The sequence below is a fragment of the Ananas comosus genome, linkage group 15 (genome assembly GCF_001540865.1).
Source record: "Ananas comosus cultivar F153 linkage group 15, ASM154086v1, whole genome shotgun sequence".
Classification (NCBI taxonomy): domain Eukaryota; kingdom Viridiplantae; phylum Streptophyta; class Magnoliopsida; order Poales; family Bromeliaceae; genus Ananas; species Ananas comosus.
The window spans coordinates 723,330-749,783 of NC_033635.1; the positions used below are offsets into that span (position 1 = coordinate 723,330).

At 38.5% G+C, this 26,454-nt stretch overlaps 4 protein-coding genes across 10 annotated transcripts; 1 reads left to right on the forward strand and 3 right to left on the reverse strand.

Moving 5' to 3' along the window:
• LOC109721390 (CWF19-like protein 2) lies at positions 1,181-8,055 on the reverse strand. 3 transcript variants are annotated; one of them, XM_020248988.1, is made up of 10 exons: positions 7,831-8,055; positions 7,387-7,747; positions 7,154-7,302; positions 6,478-6,681; positions 5,839-6,393; positions 5,273-5,346; positions 4,529-4,886; positions 3,849-4,061; positions 3,056-3,396; positions 1,181-2,236 (listed from the first exon to the last, which is right to left on the reverse strand). In XM_020248988.1, the coding sequence occupies exons 1-9, from the start codon at positions 8,038-8,040 to the stop codon at positions 3,070-3,072; spliced, it is 2,451 nt and encodes an 816-aa protein (XP_020104577.1). In that variant the 5' UTR covers positions 8,041-8,055; the 3' UTR covers positions 1,181-2,236; positions 3,056-3,069. The 3 variants fall into 3 exon arrangements, with proteins under 3 accessions (XP_020104577.1, XP_020104578.1, XP_020104576.1); XM_020248989.1 differs by lacking the exon at positions 1,181-2,236 and having other exon boundaries at positions 2,763-3,396; positions 6,478-6,678; XM_020248987.1 differs by lacking the exon at positions 1,181-2,236 and having other exon boundaries at positions 2,763-3,396.
• LOC109721389 (myosin-binding protein 1-like) lies at positions 8,701-12,749 on the forward strand. Of its 3 annotated transcripts, XM_020248985.1 has the most exons (4): positions 8,703-9,051; positions 9,135-10,197; positions 10,686-12,283; positions 12,389-12,749. In XM_020248985.1, exons 2-3 carry the CDS (start codon positions 9,183-9,185, stop codon positions 12,257-12,259), a joined length of 2,589 nt encoding a protein of 862 aa, XP_020104574.1. In that variant the 5' UTR covers positions 8,703-9,051; positions 9,135-9,182; the 3' UTR covers positions 12,260-12,283; positions 12,389-12,749. The 3 variants fall into 3 exon arrangements, with proteins under 3 accessions (XP_020104575.1, XP_020104574.1, XP_020104573.1); XM_020248986.1 differs by having other exon boundaries at positions 8,701-10,197; positions 10,689-12,283; XM_020248984.1 differs by having other exon boundaries at positions 8,703-10,197.
• On the reverse strand, positions 13,029-15,999 carry LOC109721391 (deoxyhypusine synthase). 3 transcript variants are annotated; one of them, XM_020248990.1, is made up of 7 exons: positions 15,611-15,999; positions 15,347-15,514; positions 14,721-14,939; positions 14,482-14,568; positions 14,121-14,226; positions 13,818-14,053; positions 13,029-13,429 (listed from the first exon to the last, which is right to left on the reverse strand). In XM_020248990.1, the coding sequence occupies exons 1-7, from the start codon at positions 15,836-15,838 to the stop codon at positions 13,337-13,339; spliced, it is 1,137 nt and encodes a 378-aa protein (XP_020104579.1). In that variant the 5' UTR covers positions 15,839-15,999; the 3' UTR covers positions 13,029-13,336. The 3 variants fall into 3 exon arrangements, with proteins under 3 accessions (XP_020104579.1, XP_020104580.1, XP_020104581.1); XM_020248991.1 differs by having other exon boundaries at positions 15,347-15,510; positions 15,611-15,741; XM_020248992.1 differs by lacking the exons at positions 15,347-15,514; positions 15,611-15,999 and having other exon boundaries at positions 14,482-14,593; positions 14,721-14,832.
• Positions 16,154-26,434, reverse strand: LOC109721388 (DNA topoisomerase 3-alpha). Its single transcript, XM_020248983.1, has 24 exons — positions 26,025-26,434; positions 25,373-25,551; positions 25,210-25,282; positions 24,699-24,821; positions 24,486-24,607; positions 24,327-24,399; positions 24,127-24,243; positions 23,520-23,603; positions 22,998-23,177; positions 22,406-22,534; positions 21,540-21,614; positions 20,790-20,879; positions 20,588-20,692; positions 19,813-19,847; positions 19,363-19,492; positions 18,829-18,881; positions 18,645-18,741; positions 18,512-18,550; positions 18,262-18,340; positions 18,070-18,141; positions 17,414-17,497; positions 16,982-17,155; positions 16,713-16,827; positions 16,154-16,599 (listed from the first exon to the last, which is right to left on the reverse strand). Exons 1-24 carry the CDS (start codon positions 26,331-26,333, stop codon positions 16,368-16,370), a joined length of 2,769 nt encoding a protein of 922 aa, XP_020104572.1. The 5' UTR covers positions 26,334-26,434; the 3' UTR covers positions 16,154-16,367.

Below are 26,454 nucleotides of genomic sequence, written 5' to 3' on the forward strand. Positions count from 1 at the left end.
GTTGGTCTAAATGCTACAGTCACTAAGAATAACACAGCCTAGAAGCTACTAGTATATATCTAACATCTCGATTAGTCGAATTACACGTTAAAATCAATGCGGATCCTTTATTTTTCTAGGTACATTATCCCTTTCGTGTTGGGGTTCTAAACATACCTAACCTAAGGATTTAGTGGAAAATGATGTACATGTTTAACAAAGTCTTGATGAGGAATAGAAAGCTCACTGTTACAAGTCAAACTAATACAACTAATCATTGACATCTTTGACTTTTAAGTATGCCATGCATAGAGGATGAGACCATTAGCTAATCACTATTAGTCACTCCATTTATCTCTCTCTCTCTCTCTCTACATTTGTTTACACAAGCATATCTATCTACATACTATATACATGTAGAAGTTGCAACAGTGTTGCCTCATAATGTAGGTGAGAGTAGAATGATAGCACAAGAATATTTGTGAAGCAAAGCACCTAAAAAAAAATCTACCTTGGCTCATCATTAAACTTGTTGTGAAAGGACATGCAAAGCCAAACCATTTGTATGATATTATAGAAACCAATGCTTTGAGCAATGGCATTGGTTGCTATCCAGTTACGGTGGGGCCCAGTCTCCTTGACCATAAGTGAAGGGCCCACCTCACCTAAATGGTTGTAAAAGAGGAGGGGGTGTGGATGTATGTCCATGTACATGTATGAGATTCATTTGTTAAAGAGGAAATTTCAAATCTCATAGACCAGTCAAAGGAAAAAGAAGCAAAAAAAAAAAAAAAAAAACATCATTGTAAGATGTAAATGATGCTTCTTTACCCCTTTATTTCTACTATACTTTTTGACTGTATTTTTATGCAGAGTAGTAATAATCCTTGATCAGGTGCAGTGTGGAGATGAGGCATTTATTTGTAAGAGAGCTTCTTATAAGGTAGACCACTTTTTTCATCCCAAGAAGTCTTTTTGAGGAGGCATCATTCAATTACTTGAAAAGCCTACTGCTTGAAAAAATTACATACTGTAGAGAACTTTTTTCTTAAAGTACAATATGTTGACAGCAAAGTAACTTCAAGGCCCTTTTTATGAAATCAATAGGCATGTCTAAATGAAAATTTTGCCCCTGAAAGCAGAGAAAGACCAATCCAACACATATCAATGAAAACAAACCCAAAAAAAAAGATAGTAGAAATTATAAGAAAAGTATCATCATTTTATTAAAGCTAAGAAAGAGAGAGCAAATAGTCCAAACCAATACATAGTAATCAAGAAAAAAATTGCAGCAACTATAGAAAAGTAACTTTTGATTTACATATATCCAAAACGAAGAACATCAGCATCTTTCTATTTAACTTACTGTACGATCAATCATTCAGAATTTTAGACGCCGAGAAAATAGCAACAAAGAAAAGAATATGCTTGAGATATGATCATCTTATTCTTAATGGAAGAAGATACAAAGAGTGTACGTGTAACAAGAAATAGACGAAGCTTACGGAGACGCGGAGGACAGGTTGTTCGAAATTGCCCAGGCTGATTGCACCGGATGCGATGTACAATTTTCTCGTTTCGCCCGTCATACTCTTTCCCTTTCACCTTCATTCCCGGCTTTCCTCGATGTCTAAGAGAATTACGGCGCATTCCCGCCACAAGTACATAGCTGCGTTCCGTTCCTTCCCTGTCCATGCTTGTTTATAAGGCAAAGTAATTCCGTGCATGTCGTAAATTTCCTTTCTCACGAAGCCGTTCTTCTGCAAAGTTTGCGACCCACTCCACCGACGCTTGATGACCCTGATTGTGAATTTAGGATCATCGGTGAGTTTTGCGGCATGAACACGCCATGAGCACCCTGCATATGTTCATCTGGCAATGTGTTCATGCCTGGCGCTGGTAATAGATTTTCGGATGTGGACGATCGGAGCTGCAACCGAAGAAGAATCTTGTGGCGTATCACAGGACACAGGAGTGGTATCACAGTAGCTGAAGAGAGCAATTTCATTGTTTTGAGTGGCTAGATTGCTAGGATCATGTTCACAGTTACTACTCACAACAAGATCACCAGCATGGTGCTGGGGACAATAGAATACAAGATTGAGGTCATTGGGATTATGATGTGAGAGACCGAGATGGTTCAAGTTCCCAAGTTCCTGATTACGATCGTCGGAGTGTGCAAAACCAATTTCATGGCCATGACCGTGGCCTGCTTCGTCGTGCTTGAATTGATCGTCGTCTTCGACATGAGAAACATCTGTAAATATAATACAAGACATTAGATACTCTTTTTTGGAAGAGAAGTTCTCTTACAGATATCCACAGCAAATTTCGAATGCAGTTCAAATTTAAGACGGTCATATTAATTAAGATTTTTTTTTTTCCAGAACATATCATAACAATGAGATCATAACAAAATAAGAGGGGGAAACAAAATCTAACCTTTCTCTTTTTAAAATGAACTTATATTTGGCTTACCAGAATAGGCTTAAAAGGACAAAGGGTTTTAACGAGGAAATATATTTGAAATATGGAGAAGCGAAGCGCGTTCGAGATTAAAAAAAGAGGTGAAAGAGAGGCGAAAGGGCGAGAACAGAGCTTGGGTTAATCATAATTTATATTAATTTAATCTACTTCTTTTGTTTATATATAATTTTTGTTGGTAAATTTTAGTTCTATTATATCCCTCGATCGAAACTCTATTGCAACAATCTGGTACGTTCATTTTGTCTCACAACGTGAATAAAATAACATCTTTCGACTAGACCGTTAAGAGAGATATCTAATCATTACATCAAATTCTGATTATTCCAATCATAAATTCATATCTAATTGACTTGCCATCAATAAACATCACAAATATTTTGTGCTTGCAGGATTATATTTGTTTTCGCTCTCTAGTGCTGCTTCTGCTTGCTAAAACTTTTTATCTTTGCCCTCAGAATCATTTTCTAAAAAGCGAAAAAGATACAAATTACAAAGACATGAACGCAGCGAAACTTTTTCCAGTGCCAGGGAAAATTGGTAAATTTTTCAGCATTTGAACTACTAAACGGTTAAAAAGTGCTTAATTTACCAGCTATTTACACTCTAGTCGAGCTCCTTAGTCCAATCAAAGGGCTCCCATTCCTTCATAAAAGCCGTGACTGCAAGCTTCTGCTTCTCCACCGGCTCGAGCCTTCGCCTGCGGTACATGTCCTCCTCCGGCAGTCGGAGGAGGCCTCTGATCACATTCAGCCCGAAACCGCCGCTGAAATTGCCTTCATCGTCGATGACATGAACGAATCCCCGGTCTAGACCGAACTCGACGTGGAAGTAGGAGAAGTTTGCGGGTATAACTTGTCGCAAATTGCCGCTTGTTGGGATGAGCTTCTTCATCTCGTGCTGACCCCACTCGTCCTCAGCTTCATCAATTGCCTGAAGGGAGATGAGGGACAAGGGATCTTATTACGACTTGCTCCGCTGATAAAGAATATCAATTTTAGGCATTTAATGCTGCGACAATATCTTATGTGTTCGCAAGTCCATGTATAAATGTATAGCTTCTATCTTTTTCCGAGTATATTTGCCGAGAGTCGACATTAACTTTTAACTTGAACATAAAAGAATGGAGACGGTTTTAATATTAGTTTAGTGATTAGGAGATGAAATGCATGTTGGCATGCTATCTCATTCCAAATCTATGTTAATACACAAACATTAAGTATTTGGACACATAAGAGCAAAAGGCAATGTTGTAACAATTGAGGAGGCATTTGAACAATAATGCAAGAAACGATCAAAAAGTTACGAACTAAGCTGCAGGAACCTCAGTCATAATAAGTGATAATAAGAGAAATTGTAAATTTTAATAATTCAGTATGTGTTACCTTCTTGAAGTACATTGGCGCTTGTCTAGAAAGCTGGTCAGGTATTGGAATGCACTCGATCAAGCAGTGCCTGCGTTGCTTTGCCAAGCCTATAACAGTTTCAAGGAATACCACATCCTTTTCTTGCTTAGAAAACATCTTTAGGAGGCACTTTTTGAAGTTTCGGATTTCATCCCATACATTCTGATCAACAGTTCTTGTTGCGGCCTCATGCTGTACATAGGTAAAACAGATGGGTTTACATCAAATTAATGGCCTTTAGTGACAAGATAACAACAGAATATATGTAGCACTTCAACAGAAAACCGGTTTTGATTAGAAAGAACATATCAAAGAAGGGCTTTCAGTTCAGCTCGAACTTTTAGGCAGAAGTGCTGTTTAAGTTATGCTGCATCAAGCACTGACAACTCTTCACTAAAATCATTCTCCCAATTTCTTGCAACAATCAGTAGCGGAAGCTTTATATTTGAGCTTCTACTATTGGGGCCTAACATCTCATTTCAGTTTCTCGCGACACCAAAAGCTCCAAACATTTTTGCTCATTTGGAGAAAAGAAGCTGAACCAAAGATGACAGCAAAAGTATTCCAGTAAATTATTGCTAACCAGCAACTCAAATGTTACAAATATAAATGAGATATGCAGCTTTCTAAATTGTAAAAAGAAAAAGAACATAACTAACCTGCAATGGCAAAATAATGCAATGACCTTCCACGACAGGATGCCACTGGGGTAGCATCAGATATGTGAAATTTGCTATCGATACAACCAAATGTTTTGGCCTAGATGGGTTCTCAAAGCAAAACTGGCAACGCTCCTTTTGCGTTGAGAATTGCTTTCTAACAAACCTATTCTCCTCGGGTGCTGCTTCTTTCCTCTTCTTACTTTTTCTACTCGGAGCAACACCATCAAAATCATATTCATCATCAGCCCTTCCAGACAAGCTAAATTGTCTATTCTGCATTATTTTCTTCGCAAGGTGCAAATCAGCATCATCTTCTCTTTTCTTGTGGCTGCCAGAAATCTGCGCCCCTGACTGCCTGAAAAGACAGAAGAAAATCCAAAAAACAATTGAATGCCAGTACACGGAGAAACAGGAAAAAATCTAGGGAATCTAATAAATCAAAGAAAAAGGAATAAGTTAACCTCATATAATTAAGCATGTGATATTCAAAGGATAGCAACATCCATGCCCAATCTATGTTGGCATCTTTCTCTCAGGGAAGGAGTACAAACATATATAAGATAATACAAAGCATTGTTATGTGAAATTTCGATCCATTTCTCCTTGTTGATGAATAAAAATTAGCTACAGGGCACTTCAAAATATACCGCCAACTTTATCTTCTTTTTTTTAACCCCTTCTTAATTTTTACCTCATCAACTTTTGATAATTTTGATTTTGAGTTATTTTCAATGAACATACCTGCTAGAGCTGCCAATGTTTTCCAGACTCAAACTGCCTGAATCCTGCTTCTCAACCATGTCCTCCATCTCTTTCTGATTAAAAAAAAGTGGGAAAATATAATTACAAAATATCCTCACAAGAGGAACAGTGCACAGAAATTCACAAGTATTTGATCATCTGAATTTTTCTTCTGCAAAAGCCTGAAGTTCAATGTCACTTTAGTACTCATCATTTTTCCTTTAGAAAAAAATTGTGAAGCACTGCCTCTCTGGCAAGACATCTTTTTCATATCCACTATTACGAGCATTTCCTTACATGAAAAACATGCTCATAGCTTATTTAAAATCATGCTCCGAAGGAAGCCAGATTTTCAATCTAAAGATTTAATGAACAACCTACATACTAAGGTATTCTTCTCATGAATTTTTGATAGAACAATAAAAACTTTTACTGTGTTTTTTTTCCTTCAAAGAAGTGCTACTGAAAGGAAATATTATTCCTGAAGCTGTTTATAATTATATGGTTTATACTTATGATGTGAATATGAGACGATAAGTTTGTTCTCGTCTGATGTAATGCCTCACCGAAAGTTTATCCGCCTCCTCATGCTTTCCTTTCATTCGAAGCTGCAAAATCTTCGCTGCTAACTGATTTGCACTCAATCCTTTCATATTGCCTGAAGATGTTTTGTTGGAACTTTTATCCTTCAAAGAGTTCAGATCACTTTCCTTAACCTCATTTGCTTCTAAACTTGCACAAGAGCTATTGGAAGCACTAGCATCCTTGCTTTGGAAATGACTGATAGCATCCATAAAGCTACCATCATTGGCGAACTTATTTAATCCAGATAGTGCTGCAGATATGAGAGATTTATCCTCTGAAGAGACATTCTGACCTTTATTCCGTTTCCAAGGGAAATTATCCTGCCTAGGCTTTCTCATCTCAGGATTACGAGAAGAAACACCACGTAAATAATCACGACCTTCATTTAGTTCACCAGGTGGAACAGCTTCGCTTTTTTCTGTTTGCCCTCTCTTTCTATTCCTTATGGCGTGTAAATGAGCATGAGTAGGGGCAGCTCTAGAAGCTGCCACTGAAGCAGCCAGCTGGCCCAAAGAGCCCCATCGTCCTTCAACAACCTGGAAAATACAAAATTACAAGCATTTCACTAAATTAACTTGATGTTTTTATTTCGATAAGTAATCAAAAGTAAGATGTCATACATCATCAAGTTTTCTCCCTTCACGAGCTGCTTGCTCTTTTGCGCGCTTCAGAGCTTTAAGTCTCCAGCTTGCACCGCCATCACCAACAACTGAAGATGAAAGTAACTGGTCACCGGCCTCGGATAATGCCTTTTCATCTGGGTAACCACTGCCATTATCTTTCAGGTATGGATTCAGCTCCTTCGGGTTCATCTGTTTTATCTGCTATATAAAAGCAAATTCGTAAAGATCGGTGAATAAGATTATATAATATATCCAGGGAGGATAGATAAATTCCCAGTCCAGTTACCCAATACATCAAGAATATAGAAGAAAACAGATCAAATCAGCAAAAAGAGGCCTTCACCCCCTCATCCCTCACCCCAGAAGAAACAAGAAAAACAAAAAACAAACGACAGTCATTTACAAGTTACCTTAAGTGATAATGCAAAAACACAAACAGCAGTACTTCTTAACTATTTAGAGTGCATAATGATGCTTGGTATCATACTAAACTTCATATCAGGAAATTTAGAGAATTCTCGCTTACATAAACATATCATCCAAGGTACTCTGAGACTAAATTGGCAACATAGATTTAAAGCGAAGTATGTGTGCATTATTTACCTACCTATGATGTCACAAAACCTTATTATTGTATCTTTTCTCGTATTCTTGAGAAAACAAACAGCTTTACCTCTTCAATCGGCTTCTCGGGTTGCTCGGGCTCCTCTTCTCGCTGAGCACAACTACTTTCATTCCTGCTTGTGGACTTTAACATCCACTCCAAACCCATCTCCTTCCTCGCAAGCTCGTTGCCACTTTTGTTAAGTAATTCCTCATCATCTACATTGAACGAATAGGAAACAACAGTAAATATCAATTTGCACACAATACTAAATAGATAGGATAAAAGAAAGAGGAGCTTACCCGAGAACTCGTCGTGCGACGAGTGCTTCCCCTTACCACTCCGAACCCTAATATCCTTTCCGCGCTTACTCCTCCCGCCGTTTCGATCCTCGTATTCCTCAGATGAGTCCGAATCATCTGAAAAGCTCTCCTTTTTCCTCCCCCTCCTACTCCTCTTAGACCTTCTCTCCTCGTCACTACCCGAAGAGCTTTCGCTCTCGTCCGAGCTATACCTCTTGCTTCTTCTCCTACTCTTCTTCTTCTTCTTCCTCGTCTTCGTCTTCTTCTCGTCCTTCCCCTTTCCATCACCATCCTTCGCCATTATTCTCCTCGAATCCTTCTTCTCCTCGCCCGATTCCTCGGAATCCGAACCCTTCCCCGCCTACAAAAACCATGAAAATCGAAGAATTAACGAGAAATTTAGGTGGAAAAAGCACAAATTAAGGGAGGAAGTGTTCGATTTACAGGGAGGAGTTGATCTCCGGGTATGAATTTGATCCCCGAGAGCATCTTTGGGGATCGAGAGGGGTGGTTCGAACGCGGCGGTGACGAGGCGGCGCGATGGAGGAGGACGACGACGAGGAGGATGCGATCCCGATTCGCGAGGCGACTGGTGGGCCTTGCCGTGCTGGGAGTAGTGGATGTAGCAAAACGGTGGAAACGGATTCGACCCATTAACTCGATCCGAACACTACTCGATTTATGGATCCGACATGGGCTCAAAATGTATGGGCCAATTATGGGCCTGGTTCGCTACTTTGCATCGGCAAGGGAAGCGGGCCTAGGTAGTTATTACTCTGGGCTCAATATTTGGGCCGTAAGAGCTAATGGGCCGATCTATCATCTTTGTTATAATATTTGATTAATCAATAAATCGAGTCAAATTAGAGAGTTGTTGTGTCGCGTACATGTTATCACGTCGTTAGAAATGAGCCGGGCTCTTGGTACACTCGGTCCACTGCTAAGAGAGAATATTGCTTCATGCTTGGACAAAATCATAGCACATCATCTGTGAAACACGTAGACCTGAATAGGCTCCGTGTGATTTATTTTTCCCTTCTAACAGATTTTAAAGACCCGGTGTTTCTATTCTTAGGCGTAGTAGACTGGGTCCATGCAATTACTTCACCACCCTAACGGTCAACCAACTCTAATTTCCATTTCTAATTTTAAATTGTTTCCAATTATCAGGGATTGAGAAAGAGATCAGAGATTCTTCTACGTGTAGAGGAACGTTAATTACATTGTTTTCCCGAAAAAAGAAAAAAAAAAAAAAAAGGTTCCTTTTTTATTAATTTATTTTTAATTTTTTTAACTTTTTATTATGTGAGGGAGCGTAGAGATCGGTAGGTACCTCTTCATTCTCGGACATACGTAAATGGCTACTTTTCCTCCGTTCTAAGCAAAGGGAGAGAAGCTCGGGAAAAAGGAGAAAGCTTTTTCTTCTTCTTCCTCTTATCCTCTCTCTTCTCTCTCTTTCTCCATGACTTAGAACAAAAAAAAAAGAAAAGAAAATACCCTCCTTTCATGGTAGATTCCAAAATTGGCTCCTTTTCTCGGCCCAACGGTCGATTCCGGCAAATGGGTTCTCTCCCTTTGAACTCCAATTCATCCTTTTTGTGCCCTTTTCTTTTCGCTCTGATGATCTATTGCTAAGAGATAGCTAGCTAGCTGCATCATTGTTTGGTAATTTTGCTTTTTGTTCATATATTTCTCGGACTACTTACTCGAATTATTCAATTATTATTCGTCTTTTGTGTTCGGTGAAGCCCAAAATTCAATCTTTTTTGGGTAAAAAGATTGAGTTTTTAGTCACAATGGTTGCGAGGAGGACCCGTTCTAGATCGAAGAGCGCTTCCTGGCGGTTCCTGTCGAAGCTATCTTCTGCCTGCTCTGAATGGTGTTTGATCATTTTGTTGTTTGTTAATGCTGCATTATCGTACTTGGCGACAAAATTTGCCCGGTTCTGCAAATTGCAGAGCCCCTGTTTTTTGTGCTCAAGGATCGATCACATTGTAGGCAACAAGGAACCCTGGTTCTGCGGAGATTTAGTCTGCGGTGCGCATAAGTCGCAGATCTCGTGTTTGGCATATTGCCGAAGTCATCAAAAGCTTGCCTTTGTTCATGATCTGTGTGAAAGTTGCTTCCTTTCATCTCTGAAGCAGTTTGCATCTATCGATGCCGATGCATCACAAAGTACGTTCGAAGGAGAAGATTTGGCAAAAGTCCCTTTGCTAAAGACGGATGCTGACACAAGGCTATGTTCTTGTTGTTCGTCGCCATTTAGAAGAAAATCTCATGTGCGTAGGCTGCTAAAAGAGAAGGAGATCGAGGCCAAAACTGAAAGTGGGATAAACCCACGAGAGAGGTCGAGTGAGAGAAGGGAAATTTCTCTAGGGCAGACTCATATCTATCATTCGGATGTTCATGGGTTTGATCATTTGTCTCATATCGGATACAGCGAGCTTAAGATTACATCCGATTCAGAATCTGAGGTCCCCATCTCAGAAGATGATGATGATCGGAGTTCTCTTCATCGTGGGGGCAATGATATTAAGCAAGAAAAAATGGATCGAGATCGAAAGTCACAGCCTGTCATTTCTATCAATAAAAGTTTATCTCCGCCTGTTTGCGAGGATGTAATTAAAGAGAAACTGATCCATCCCACTCCTGTAATGCCTGTTGATGCCGCCGCATCAAATTCTACGAAACAACCTAATGTAGTGATTGGACATGGTTTGGAGGAGATTATTTGGAGTCAGGTTAATGTGAGAACAGATCTTGCTGCCTCAGTGCCTGAGCATGTTCCCGCAGAAGTTCTAAAGGAAAAATGTAAGTATAGCATCTTTTGTACAGTCAAATTTGTTCTCAGTTTCAGGTAAAAATGTACAAACCCTAACTGACCCATAAAGCATTTCAAAATCTTTCATATCTGACGAGTGTAACAAACATTTCATTCCTTTCATTTTCAGATGACGAGTGTAACAAACATTTCATTCCTTTCATTTTCAGAAAAGTTTATCTAGTTCTGCCTGAACTTAACAGTTACTAGCATAATATTCCAATAAGTTTCAGAATATTCTGCCACAAAGTGAAAAATACCATTAAGTGTCATCAAGGGGTGATATTATTGAACATATTTTATGCTTAGCAGCAAAATCAAAATAGTAAAGTATAGTCACTATCAAAATGTGCCATATTTCAGTTAAGATCTGTGCGTGTTTACCTTGATTTTATACTTTATCTCTTTGCTTTTACTGAGCTAGTGGATTATTTCTTTGACAATGTTTAATAATGAATTTCATTGAATACCTATCCAGTAGACATAGAAGAAACTGGTGATTCCGAGCAAGTTTTGTCTACTACTAACGGGGACGTCACAAAAGTTTCCACTCTGACGGGACTTAAAAAGCATGTTAACAGTAGTGAACCGTGTCCATCTATACGTATCTTTGCTGACAAAAGTGACAGTATGAAGCGTGCTCTTAGCAACAAAGGGGCACTCCTTTCTCCTAAGCCTTCTGAAATAATATCAGCAAGAGAAAACAGTTCTCGAACTCATGAGGATTTGAAGTTATTAATTTCTCAAATATCTTCCTCTCGAGGACTTGATTTACCATGGACTGAGATGAGCCCTAGCCCCAGATTAAGCATGCAAGGTGATGAATCTAAACTTTCTGATGCTTCCAGCTCAACAGGAATTCAAAATACCAACAAAAGATCATCGATGGAAAGGAATTATTCTGGGTTGGAATCATACGATGTGAGTGTTGTGAGTGAAGTCGAGGGAGAGAGCTCAATTGATCGGTTAAAGAGGCAGATCGAGTTTGACAGGAAATCCATGAGCATTTTGTATAAAGAATTGGAGGAAGAGAGAAGCGCTTCTGCTGTCGCAGCGAGTGAAGCGATGGCGATGATTAACAGATTGCAGGAGGAAAAGGCGGCGATGCAAATGGAGGCGTTGCAGTATCTGAGAATGATGGAGGAGCAAGCTGAGTACGACCAAGAAGCTATACAGAAGCTAAACGATGTGCTCACAGAAAGGGAGAAAGATATACTGGATTTGGAAGCTGAGTTAGAAAGCTATAAGAAGCGGTTCGGAGATGAAATGCTCGAAGACAAAGTCATAGAACAACCTCTACATGGGTCGGATGAAAGAGAATATAATACGAACAACATACCATGCAGTATCATATCAGGATTACAAAGCACTGCAGATAAGGATCATAAGATGTTCAAGGACTCGAATGGTTTCACTTTTGAGAAGGATCCCTCATTGGGTTTTGAAGATGAGAAGGCTTATATTTTGGAATGCTTGAGGAAACTGGAGAAAAAGCTTTGCTTATTCTCGAGTAATGCAGCTTATGATAATGAGCCCGGAGATGATGGAAAGCGAACTAGCCAACTTGCTAACAACTACAGGAAGGAGAATGGGGCATTAGTCAATGACACAACTATGAATGGTGGAGATTCAATTTCTGAAAACTCTGATTGGAACAAAGAGAACTCCGAAAATGGAAGGTCCGAAGGTGAGGTTGAGTCACACTCATCGTTGTCAAGAGAGCAATCAAATGGCGAAGAAATTTTCTTAACTTCATCCCAGAATAAAGAGATTGCTGAAGAAAATCACAAAGGAAGTAGTCCTTGTTCCAATTCGGAAAATGGCGCAATCAATGTATCATCTAATAAAATGAGTGACATAACAGTTCTTAAAGAGGAAGTTGCACAGCTGAATGACAGATTCACGGCAATTGAGGCAGATCAAAAGTTTCTTCAGCATACTATTAATTCACTCAAAAATGGAAATGGAGTAGAATTCATCTCTGAGATAACTAGCCACTTACGAGAACTGCGGAGGATGGTTAGTGCAGGGAGAGAACAAGCTGTAGCTTGAGCCTTTCATTTCTTTGATGAAATGGTAATTTTTCTCAGAATAAGCCATCTCTCATTCTCCGTTGATTATGGACTCTCTTGAGATTTTAATAGTTGCCACTAGTTATTTGTCTGAAATTTAATTTTGCAGATATTTACTCTGATGTTACCAGCATTACACTACAGAGCTCGCCCAACCTTGAGGTAATGCATCTATATGGTTTTTGATGTTTCGACCTCAAGAGTTGAAGATCAACGGCTTTCGGGTACAATGAAATCAGCTGCGATTTCTTCAGAAATAGACTGTTTCACAAAGTTTTATTTGCTTTATTGAGGAGAAAATATTTTTTGTGCGATTGTCATTTGGAGATTAGGTTGAAGTGTCAATTCGACTAAAATTAATAGTTCCTTCCTGCTGAATTTATCTATCTAATTTTTCCTGGTGATGTATTTGGTACAAAACTTTGGACAACGTATACATTTCTAGATCCAAGCAAAGTACTTTCTGTGTATGAACAAGTCTCTCTTCTTCTTCTTCTTCTTCTTCAATTTGGTGGCTCCGGCGAGTAATTCGAAGCAATTTGTTGCGCCAGGTAATAGGATTATTCCTTTAGATTCCAAACCGCTAGGATCTCATTGGTGAGGCATGGATTGAGAAAAAAGAACACAACTCAGTTCTGAGATGCAACAGGAACAGTTTACATGATCGAATTTTTGCTAGCGCCAAAGAATCAGTCCAGATAAATAGGCCATGAACAATTATCCTAACATAAAGAAAAACAACTTGAAGCTTTGAAAATATTGTAGTTCTCTGTAGTTCTAATAATTGCATCTCTTCCCAAAAAATATCAGGTGAAAAAATCCTCTGTAAAATTGGCGAGTTTATCACTAAATTGCAAAGTTAAGACCTTGCTTAGTTATTTGGAGACAGGCTCCAAGGGACATCTCATATTTGGTTGCAATAAAGTGCAAAACCAACATAAATAATCATTTGTTTGCATTTGCCTTCAGAAATAATATATATCAAAATTGACAATCACAAGATCACGAAAGTCGAAAAGTGAGTCCACAAGCTTAGTATTCCCTCATCCGAACACAATCATCGGCTCGCTGCATTAGTCTTTTGTTGCAATTTTCTCGCAAATGTCGCAGCCACTAGAAGAGGAAAAGCAATAGTTGCATCGCAATGAACCTGGTTGGATTCACTAGTTAGCACTACCATAGCAAAGGTCTATACAGTATTAAGCATGCTCAGTGATCAAAAGGCACAATTACAAATTGGCAGGATGATTTAACTATGCAGGTCCTTTCAATTATTAAAGGGTAAATGTTCCTAACTACCTAGAGTAAAACCATGAAATCTATTAATGACTCATAATGCTCCACTAAAGCCAGATTTGTTCGTGTTTTCTAATAGAACGTTAGCAACTGGATTTAAGGGAGAACTAAGGTGAGAACATTAAAAGAGTTGGTAATGTTTTGACGTCTAGTGTTCGTTGCCCACCAGCGATTTTCTTAGTAATTCCAAATAGGTAAGGAGGGAACAAAAGAATAATAAGATAAATAGATAAAAGGCATACCTTAATGGCTTTAGCTGAACCTTTAATCTTTCCCCATGAAACAGCTTCATCCGGCTGAGCTCCAGAGTCACTCCCATCAAATTCTTGTGCTGTGTTTATATAAACAGCATAGTCCGCACCATTTCGCAGCATATTAGCATTACATATATGGTGTTTCGGGAGCCCCCCTCCAAGAACCATAATCCCAGTTTTTCTTGGACTGGCATGAACAGCTTCTCCATTCATCGCACGAATGTCTACACAAACTAGGAACTTAGATATTGAATACTAACAAGTGGAACAGCCAAAGGAGATGCATTGTACCTTGCACAATGTCGATAAGTAAACCAGGATTGTGAACTGAATGGCAGTACAGCATGTCCCCCAATGATCCATCAGTCAATGCCGGGCAGAAAACAGGTATACCATTCTAGTCAAGTTTTAAATCACAAACATTCTAATTACATCGTCTGAAAACTAAACAAGTACGAGACCAACTTAAAACCAATAAAGTATGATAGCAAACATCAGTGGATGACTAATTAACAAGGTAATGTAGAATTCATCATAATGAAAAAGAAATCTATGAGTAGCTTTTTCCGTTGATGATTTGTCTTATTTTTGGCAGTCTGCTATCCAGAAAATTGTTCTAAGACACTGGAGGTATGTAGGAAAAACTGCATACCTTATATGACCAGTAAAGGTAGGAGCTTTCATCATTTATTTCTTTGCCAAGGCGGGAGATCACCTTTGATGGTGTCCAAATTACATTCTGACAAAAAAGTTTGGAAAACATTCTGCACCATTACATAGCATGTAAATACAAAAATATGCTACACTGACAAAAACATAGTTATTTAACGACAGAAATGTAGACCTCTAGCAATTACTATTTAAATCACCAAGATAGCCTGGCACAAATACCTCCGTAGATTGTTCTAGTAACATCTGGTCGAGAAGTGGCATAATCCAATTCTCAAATTTGCAGTAATTGTCATTAGGCACCAATAAGTTTCCAATTCGATTCAATCCTTTTGAGCGCAACAATGCTCCGGGCAGAGAAAAGTCACCTTTATATGTCGGCGCAAGGCATTTGATTAGGTCCTCCTCTATACCACCAGCAGTTGTAACCAAGACATCTACCTACAAAAACATGTCTTTCTGAATAAAAATTTTCAAAAAAAATGCATGAAAAGAAAATTTTTTAAAAAAAGAAAGATTTGCGAAAGCACAATCTTTTCATCCAAAATCAAAAGAAGATAAGCAAGTAAACATTCGAAAATGTGCTTATATTGCATAAATGCCCCTTCTTATAGTATAAATGCCCCTTCTTTATAGTATAGCTACATATGGTTCAACAATTAAGTTCGATAACTGGACTTACCCCCATAATATCTCATTGAACAAAATACAAGTCATTCAATCATTAACAATTCAAAAGGATAAAACAAGTTATCCCACCAATTGTTTCCACTGAATAAAACAAAGAGATAAAGAGTTCAATTTCGCCTACTCAGTACAAAAAAATTTGAACTTGGAGGATCACTCACCATCCGATGCTGCACGAGAAACCGAATTATGTCCCGAATCCCAGAAGATACAAGATTCGAAGTGAATCCTAAAAAGATTTTGCACTTAACCGATTCTCTGTAAGCAGGATCGAGCTCTTCCTCGTCGCAATCTCCACCCGGCTTCTCGTGAGACAACCTCCAATCTAACTTCAAATCGTTCAAAGCACGATAGTAGAAAATAAAAGAACCACACATAAGCATACACGGCGCTAGGGTTTTTTTTTTGAGGTTGGGGGAGCTCACCATCTGGTTTACGACGGTGACGGCGTCGCCGAGGTTGGAGGCTTGGAAACCAGTGGAGGCCATGGACGCGAGGAGGCCGAGGAGGTTGTCGGCGCCGGAGTTGAAGTCGTATCCGGCGATCCTCGGGAACCGCTCCTCGTCTAGGGTTTCCGAGGGCTTCAGCACCACCGCGCGCACAGCCTCCAAGGCCTCGCGGTCCCCCGCCCCCGCGTCGGCGCCCCCGTTCATGGCCACACGCACGCACGCGCAGACGCGAGAGAGAGGGAAAGAGAGAGAGAGATAGAGAGAGGTGTTACGAAGAGGATGTAGTGTCCCGGACTCGTCGCAACCACCGATGATGAAGCGTGAAATGAACGAAGTGAATAAAAGCGAGAAAGGTGTTCGACGTGGAACTGCGACAGCTTAAGCTGGACGAAAGGGAGAACTTGTAAAAGCAATTGGGTGGCGAATCTCTTATCCCACCCGACCTACCCAAACCCGATTTGGATTTAGTTTGAATCGGGTTTCGTTTCCATGACTCAATTTAGGGGATACAGTATCCGTGTTTTAGAGTTAGATCAGATAAATTGAAACATTGTGTGTCAAACAAATGCCTCTTCCAACCAACTAAACTAAAGATTCTTCTAGAATTTTATATACATGACACGATGAATAAAAGGAAAATTACAACCACATGATACAACACATCAATAGAGCAAAAGAAGATTTAATTAGGGTATAACACAGAAAATGATGGACATATAATTCCTTAAAGCAGTTATCTGCCACGGTTAGGGCAAACATTTGCGAAATGCGAGGGGTCGCCACAGACGTAACAGCAACCGGATACCGGCTCACCAGTCGCTGACACGAATGTAACACCATCACCGCGTCCTCCTCTCCGGCCTCGCCCACGGCCCCCTCGCCTTCCAGCTGATGATGACCTGTTACTGCTTCCACGAGGCTCGCCACGACCTCGCGAAGCACCATTCTCCAAATTATCTTCCCATCTACATTTCATATCAAATTTTAACAGATTGAATGTATAATCATATGCACTATTTTTTGTTAGTTAAACTGCACATATACATAAACAAGCCTGTTCTGACAGGTCACAACATACACGAAGAAGCTGCATTCTTGGGATTGGCAGGTGTAGAATCTCCTCCCTCTGTTACTTTCCGTATTCGCTGTCCGTAAGGCACATGGTTCTCCACATGAGCTACACAGGACTTGACCTGCATTTGCATGAGAACACAGAAAAGGTACCCAGCAATTTCAGAAAACAAATTGGGAAAACAATAAAAAAGCGATTCCCACTATATGTGAAGACATCTTTCTTCATGTACAAAGATTGAATGTTGAGAGCGCCTCGGTTTGATGCAAAATCACCTGAAGTGTTTCTGGAGTTTTGGGCACGGGTTGATTGAAAACCACGTGAACGCGAAACCTGGGAGGGGCAATCATTTGAGGAATGCCCTGGTTGCCTGCAATATGTGCAAGATTCCTGCCTTGAATTCCCACGTCGAACACTACTTGGAGTTTCTGTTGTTCGCTGCCCTCTTGCTGGCAAGGTACAACAAATGTCAAGTTTTATTAGAAAAGATTAATATTAGAAAAGATTAATCTCCTAGTTTTTCTCGATTACCTTTATGTCTTGTATAGTAAGAGCTAATGAAAAGACGGGCACATCGGTATCTCAAAGCAGGAATTGACAGGTCTAACATTATCCACGTGAAAAAAAAAAGCTTGGACAAAAGGAGAGAATAGCTGTGTACTAATTGATATTGTACAGGCTCTTTATATATGTATCCCAAGGCAAACCTGTCGCGTTAGACTGATTTCGAGATCCTGTCCCACAAATCTCTGTTAGTTCCCTGAGTGTGGAATCACAGCCACCAATGCAACCTAAGAAACGCAAAAGTTTTTTGAGTCAATTTAAAAGTGAAACAGATGTTAAGAACTTGAAATTTCTACATCCATAAATTTTGAGTCAAGAAACCAAGAAAATCCATGTTTATGCATTGTAAAGTTGAAGCATGTCGTTTTTGAAATAAATGCACATTGAGCCAGAGACAATGAACTCAACATAATCACAAAAACAAATTAAGGGGTAAAAACTATTGTGCGAGTTTATATACATTCTATCAGGACAAATATATCAGAGATACTAAAACATGAAAACATCTTTAGACGAGAATCAAGTGTTGAATTGCACATCAGGAAACCCTGGCTATGAACTTTTATGAACTTTAGCGTGTTGCACTTGATGCACCAAACTTCAATTAGAAGCAGATTAAGCAACTATCCAGCTTCTAAGTGCTGTTAAATTTAGCTAAAAGAGAGAGGACGTGGCAGTTGAATCAGATATTATTACACTCAGGCGTAATGGTTTTCTTAGTTTAATAACGACCACTAATTAGAGAATGAAAGTCTACAATGATAAACTTTTACTATTACTATCATGATAGTTTACTTACCAAGGTGATCAACATCATAATTCGGTGGTATCTCCACCCGACGAAACTTAAACTGAATCATGTATACAGGGCCTATTTATAAAACAGAATATTAGTCACAAATTAAATAAATGAGAAAATAACTAAAGTGTAAAATTTCACATTATTTGAAGTCAATATTGTTTACACTTATAATGACAATTATAGGATCACCTGGAGCACATGTAGGGCAAACATTACTGGTCACAGCTGCTTCTGATAACGACCCTGGGAGCCAAACTACATTTCTACACTGAAAAATATAGAGATTTTATCAGTGTGAATAGTCTGCATATCGTGTATCCTGAAATTGATGACTTCAGGATGGATTCAAACTTACATTTTCCTTATGAATTATTAAATTTATGGCTCCTACAAGAATTTATCATTTAGTTTATAAAGTAACGGGGACAGGAAAACTTACCAATGGAAAGTGCAAACATCCAACCATAAATTCACCATTCTGGATAAAAGAGACAAGGATGCACAGTTCAGCTCAATCAGATGATTTTCATGTTATTTCTTCAAAGCTCAATACATTGGTTGAATATTATTACCGGCCTTCTCTTCAGCACCATATTAGATTCATTGCAAATACCACATGGCCTCACAACTTCTCTAAAATTATTAGCATCTCCACTAGGTCTATTGGATCTAAACAAACAGAAAAGCATCCTATTAAGTTAAGAGCTAGAGAAAAAGAAGAAAAAAAAAAAAAATCCAGAGAGATCTGATTAACACCTTTCAAAGAATATCTCCATTGCCTCAAGAAGTTTGACTTTATTCACCCTTGCCTGAAATGAATTCAAGAAAGATTGTGATATCAACTTACAAAGGAGCTAATGAAACATGAGTGAGCTCACAATGGCATATGCGGAGAATAATAAGTCACATAAACCTAAGAAAACGGCAAGTATGAACAGAATAGAACTCTGAAAATCAATTGTTTGATTATTCAGTTACTGCATGGCACTACCAAAAACATGCAGAAACAAATTTTCAAGTGCTATTCATAGGAAAGAACAAAAACTTAGAAACATTTTACAGATAAATATGCAACCAACAACTAAGTAGTCTGTTGTTTTTTCAAATTTGAAAACATGGGATGGCAGAATACACATCATTCTACAATGAAGGTGTGAAGACATGAGGCACAGATACAAGCTAGAAGGTATTCAATTTCATGCAAATATTCTCAGCTAGCCTCCTTATGTTACCAGTAATACTTCTTCCACAATAATAGAAAAATGAAAGAAAAAGCTGCAAACTACTTACATCAAGGAAACAAGCTTTCATCTGCTGCAAACAATTCTCTAGGACTTCAGATTTCCTCTTTGTACCCATGCTGACTGCTTTCATGTCGCACTCCATCATTGATCTGAGGTATGGCTTCCAGAGCTCATACCTGAAAAGGCTGACTATTCAGTTTAGTAGCTCACTGTTATTTAAATTTATAATTTATTACGAGTTGTAACAACTGGATTTAATATTTTTCCTTACAAAATATTCCTCACAAAATGCAACTTTCAAACAAAAAAGAAAACATTTCTCGGTCCTTTAAATCTTTAAAAGACTTGCCATTTTAAATACTGTGATTGAAAGTAATCAACAATGGACGCAGAAAGTAGATATTGCGTGTTCAATATATATATATACTAATGTAGTACACACAAAGTTGATTTGAAGTACACTGTATAACTTGTACACTAACAATCAATCACATACCCCATTTCATCGTAACCCATTACTAATGCCTCACCCTGCAGTCAATAGAACCCATTAGTAGAACAAATATGAAAATTACGACATAGTGCAAGGTAAGAAATCTAGCCTACTCAAGTCATGCTTTGTCATAAAGGAATGAGAGATGCAATCTTTCCGTTTCTTTTTGCAATCCATCTTTTCCCTTTCTTCAATATTTTTTCTGATTTTCCTACTATTTGTCAACCTCCTTTGCAGATTATAACCTCATCTTCAGAAGTACATAATGACTAGGAGACTTAGAATTGAACCAAGGAAAAAAGAACAGTTCCATGAACAAACCTTCAACATATCACATAATCCAAGCTGACTAAGAGCGCATGAGCATGAAGAAACATAGGAGATTTATTGGTTAAATAAATTCATACTCGAAGGATCACAACATATTAATTTGTGGGTGAATTTTTGTATTTCCATGCACCCTGCCTTTTTAAGCTTGTTTCAGTTAAAGCTGAACATGGAGCATTGCTAAACTACTTTCAGATACAAACTGAACATACAGCCTCTTTTGTATTTTCAAGCATTCATGATATCTATGTCATACATGATGGGAAAACAAACAATATAAAATTGCGGTTACTACTCTGAGAAGCCTTCTAAATTACAATATTCATGACGTACCATACAGCATCAAAAGAAAAAGATATCTAGCCAACCAATTATTCAAGCATGCAAATCTAAAATAAGGAGATCGAAGAAAATAAAAAAAATGGAACACAAATTAGGTGGAATAAATTACAAGATTCGTTGGAGAAAAACGAGTATTTGAATCTTTGGTTGCATAACATCGATCAAGTAACTTTTTGATGTGATCATGCATTGTTGCATCAGTGCCAATTCCTGCCTAGAATTAGAACAAGAAGAGTCAAACCTTATGAAGTAAACTACCTAAGAGTTACAAAAATTGCTCACCCAATAAAACTTAATACCAGTAGACTCACCTTGTCCATACAACTAAGGAGATCAGCTTCACTTAAAAGAGGAGGTGGTCTTGTCACCCCTGAATCAAGTGTCAAACTTGTTGGGATAAACTGCATGGCAGAAGTACTTCAAGAACTTAAATACAGGAACAATAGAAAAAACTCTAAGCAACGATAACAGATGAATGCAAAACAAGTTAAAATCGTGTAGGTAATAATGATAACTAATATAACTAGAATTTCTTGATAAGATATCTGGTAGAAGAGTATCAAATGAAGAGACAAATCAGACAGTTAATATGCCACCAATGCTGGAATACTTAAAAAGTTATTGGCATAAATCCCCAGCATCAGAAAATGAAATGATCAGCAGAATGTGCTTACAATAAACAAATTTTGGTTGAACCTTTCATTTGAAAGAGACAAAAATTCATTATTGAGATGATGCGAATTGTTTGAGATAAATAACTTGGTCTCATGGAAGAGGTAACATCAACAAGAAAGATGTTTTCTCTTACTGATGCATTGGCAAAGGCGATTAAGATGGAAGTCAATATTAACAGGATATTTACATTGACAATTACACAAAGTTAGGTGTCGTTCTGAATGCTTTCAGATAATTATAAAAAATAGCGCATACTCTGTTGTATGAAGCCTATGACTACTTGCACCATGTTTAGATTCTATTATCTCCTCAAATATGAGAAATTAACTTATCAAATCAACATTAAGTGTCACTGATGGAAAGTACACTAGGATAGAATGGCTAACCTGTTGCCCAACTGTGTATGTTGGCAGTAGGGTACCACCCCATGACTCAAAGCGATAAACATCCAAGTAATTTTTCTACAAGATAAAAGAGAAAGGAAGATTAAATTAAGACTAAGTAATAACTATAATTTTCCGTAGGGTAACAACATTCCTTATTTTGTATATCAGATCAGAACCTCTTAGTAATGTGATTTCATTACTGATAAATAACATATATCAGTCAAAAGAACAGTAAATTTTCAAATTTTCAATCAATACAAAAGGTGAAAACAAACATTCAAACAAAAGAACTTCTCTTCTTTATATAAGGATCATCTATTTAGCTTATGACCTCACTAAATAGAGTGTTTCTCATTTAGATATTCCGCTACAAACAGAAATAAGCTAAAATAAATATTCATGGTTATATATGAAGTGTTCATGGTTATTATCTCTACATACAGAGAGTAGGGTGCAAACAACTTAGATGAGAAGCACTTCAGATGCAACTAAACAATGATTTTGTGCCAAAGAAGACATGAAAATTACACTTGTATACATCATATTGTTATTGCAACGGTGCGTATAAATTTCCTCTATTTGCTTAAGTGGTTTTATATTTTCTACCTCTGATTACAACAGTTTGATAGGCAAGGACTCAAATAATGACGCATAAAGTGCAGGTCATCTGTTTCATCTGCACCTTTTTTTTGTGTGTATCTTTATGCTCCACAGTGAAGAGAATATTAGCAATATATAGTAATGGAGACATCATTGACAATCATGAACAGGCAAAGAATTCTACAACAGAGAATGCATCAAGTATAATGTGCAAAAAAAAAGAAGTTAAAAACTTATAAGAAACTAAAATATTAAAAAAAACGTACAGCAATTATCACACGTCCAGATGCATTAAACTGTTCACCCGCAACGTCTATTTCTACAGTTGTTTCAGCTCCAACAGCAGGTTGTGATACACAAGCAAGGAAATGGCGAACGACAAGCTCATACAATTTCTGGAGCAAATCATGTATCAAATTAATGATCTTGTAACAGCATATGAGTAATTAATAATTATGTCCTACTTTTCTAAGATTTAATGGAGAGAAGTTAGTACATCACAATAAATAATAGGGTAAATGTATGGATAGTTCCTGTACCATCCCAACATTCTGACTTGGCCTATGTACTTTTCACAAACATTTTAGTTCGTGAAAAATGACCATTCTACCACTTCTCCTGAAAGATGACTTTCCTTATTTCAATTTGCTTGAAATAAGTTAAAAGTTCATTTTACAGCTAAAGTCAACAGATGTCAGATTTTTTTTTTTTAACATTCAGAGATGGAATACATATGTTAAATTGTCATTAGAGTGTTTAACGTGAAAAGGTCAAGGACCAATTCGCAGTTTCGAGATCATACAGGAACCCAGCATACATCTTACCCTATTCTTGCTGCCATCTAAGATAAGTAGATACATTATGGTCCTGACTCCACCCAGGTTCGCCAGCCGAAAACTTCGTTGGATGAATAGGTGGGTGAGCCTTGTCATCATGCCCTCCATTACTGGGGTTTCTCCACAGCCCTGCCTCCGAATGTAGAAGTCGTTGAGCATATGAACCCCAAACATGATGTCCAACTTGATCTCGCACAATTCCCTAGATAAAGAAGTGGTCCAATAGCTTCAAATCAAAGAAAAACACCAAATCCAAGAGAGGAAAATACAATTTCAAATAACTGTACAAAAAGAAAGGGTTTTTTAGGTCTTCGTATATTTCTTGTTTGCTAAGTCACATAAATTTTGTTAGCCAAATCTAGCAAATCAATATCTTAAACAATATTTTTGACGAAAAAATATCTCTTAAAAGATTTACAACTTTCGTAGGCATGAGAAATTGAGAATTACAAGAGAAACAAAAGCAATCACACAAAGAGGAAAAGCAACTACGGGAAGCAACTGAAGCATTTCTTATAAACACCACATGCAACTGAATACCAACATGTAGGTCTGTGTTCACTGAGAAGCCATCTGTCTCTGTACGAGGATAACTGATGAAACCAGCTTGATATAGCTCTTCTGCAACCTAGGTACAAAACACACGAGGAATAGTTTTAACGGTAGTGAAATATAATAATGTTATCAAAAAGATACAATAACTCTTGCAAGAAAATAGTGTAAAGGAAATTGGATGATAATCACTATAAGTCTCATGTTTATTTCTTCACTTTCTTTCAAAAATTCTTTACTTTCCCTATAAACTATAAAGGGTGATGAATAAGTCTGCTTGTACTATTTTTAGGATAGTACATGTACCATATATTACAAGGAGTTTTTTGGTACAAGTGCTGAACGATGAAGTTCCAATTCTTCTTTCACCTAAGTTACCTCTTACCATGAGATATTTTAAATCATATCACAATTTTTCAGTGTCTGTGAACATTAATATGTGTAACTACATAAAAGTACAAATCAGAAACAAGAGATATCCCTAAAAATTTGCATGGAAATCACAAGAAATAACGGTGAAGACACAAAAGCAGCAATTTTATCCTTGCATGGAAGGTGATGCCAATAAAGAGGACTAATATCAGCACCTCAGTCCTTACCTTCATGGTGTGTTCAGAACTCATTCTGAAATATCTGGAAGCACGTTTTTGAAGCTCAACTGTACTCAATGGATATGGGGGATACTTCAGCTTCTCATGGTGCTTGACATTCTTGACCTACAGAAACATCAAGGAAAGGAAGATTAGGTGCCAACAAGAATCATATATTTTTCAGAGGATGATAATTATGTCAGCCTCACAGTTGCAGTTGGTTCTTCAACACACATCTCATAGATTACAACAGCACAATTGTAATCAAACAGATGACCACGCCTGTACAGAGAAACACAGTTACATATATTTTATTTGGTAAAATAATAATTTAACTAAAATAACAGGGAAAAAAAGTGCCATCTTACATCCAACTAAAATTAGCAGTGCCCTCCTCAGAAGTATGTGAACAGTTTATTGTCCAAAACTCCTCTGGCTCGTGGGACTGTATCTCCCAATAACGTTCCACAATAAAGCCAAGAGTTGGAAACTGAACAGAAGAAGAAAGTACCCTCAGTTCTAAGGAAGCACTCAATAATTGAAAACAGATCAGCAGTTGTTAATTGTAGAAAACAGCATACCTGACAAGGACCATAGCTTAGTACAAGGTTCCTCTCATCCCCAGCAAAATCAAGAACAAATGCATCTCGTAGCAGCATCGTCTGAAACCTAGTGAAAGAAGCACCTATTCGGAGGTCGATTTCCTGCCAGATATTCCCAACTATCAACATGAGGTTACAAAGTCCAAAGCACCCAACTACAGAAGCAAAAAAGGTACGATGTTGTAGTGTGAGTTTCAATTTCAGAAAAGGAAGTGAATATCAGAAGGCTGAAACTGCCTATATAGTCTGCTAGTTGACAAAATAGTATAAACGCAGATAACCACGTAAGACGAGTTAGCCCTGGAGAATCAAGATAGTTTTTATAGCTCCTCTTGAAAAGCTTAAGGGTCTTGAAGATCCCCTGTTTTCACCAAACACAGATCATTGCAACTATTTGCTTCAACTGTTGGTGTAGCTCTAGAGCAACTGAATTCACAGCTACTCAGAGAATTACGTAATTATATGACAAATGTTGGAACTTGGAACTTACCTGCCTGGCGTCAACTGCATCAGCAAACAATTTGTTGGGTCTACCAAGATTCGCTACTGATTCACGTATGTCCCTGTCATTTTCAAAGTAAGCGAAAGACGTAAGCAGCAAAATAGCATTGTGGATGCCAAATAGACGGCAGTTACTCTCAGCCCATTAGCACCTGTCGGTTAATGCCGAGAAATGAGCTCTCCATATGTCGAGATGACGGTTCGCAGCTGTGCAAACCTCGACCACCTCGAACGCAATATTTTCACCTTCCCTGTCACAGTCAAGCCACAATACAAGCCATTGGCATTTCCTGGCTTCCTCCTCCAGAGTTTTCTTGATATCCAGCTTGTCCTGCAGTTTACATAAAAACAACCAAACAAAAAAAGAAAAAAAAATGCAAATTAAATATGCTGAAAATAAATAATAACAGATAATGCCAAAGATATATCCAAATCTAATCCACTATTCGTCAGTTTTTAGCCACGGTCGCTATCAACGTCGCACTAATGTCCTTCCCGACAAAATATTCAAATTCCCTGCTGGTGATTAATACAGGATCTAAAACTTCAGATACTTCGCCAAATTTTACTCTGGGAAGTACGACCTCGAAAATGTCTCATTTTTCTTTGATATACGTTACGCATTCCGAGCATGTACATTAAGCAAAGAAAAATATTTAAACTTTTTGAGGCGATTTCGAATCTAAATAAACAACTAGCTCCGATCTCTCATCAAATCTCTCCACATCACGATCAACACTCCACACGTCGATTCTAGTAAGTTAGGGGGAGCAAAGAGCGAGAGATGGTATTGTGGGTCGGGACCTGGGGGACGAGCTTGCGGAGGGGGGCGTGGTAGAGGTCGGTGGGGTCGCAGGAGTTCCACTTGCGGAAGCGGTCGTCGAAGTCGAGCTCCATGAGGTGGCCGGTGACGGAGGTGAAGAGCATGAGGCAGGGGCGGCCCCCGATGCTGTACTCGAACTCGAACACGCGGTTGTACCGCGACCGCCCCTCCCGCGACCGGAGCCCGCCCCCGCCCCCGCCCCCGCGCGACAGGATCTCCGACACCGCCTTCGCCACCGACGGCTTCTCCGCCACGTTCAGCACCCGCATCAGCCCCCGCCCCCCCGACATTTGAACTCCTTTCCCTTTTTTTCAATTTAGAGAGGGGCGGGCGCGCGCGGTTTCCTCCTTTCTTGCGCTCTTTCTCTCTCTCTCTCCCCCTTCTCTGGGGAAGATGCGTTACTACTAACTT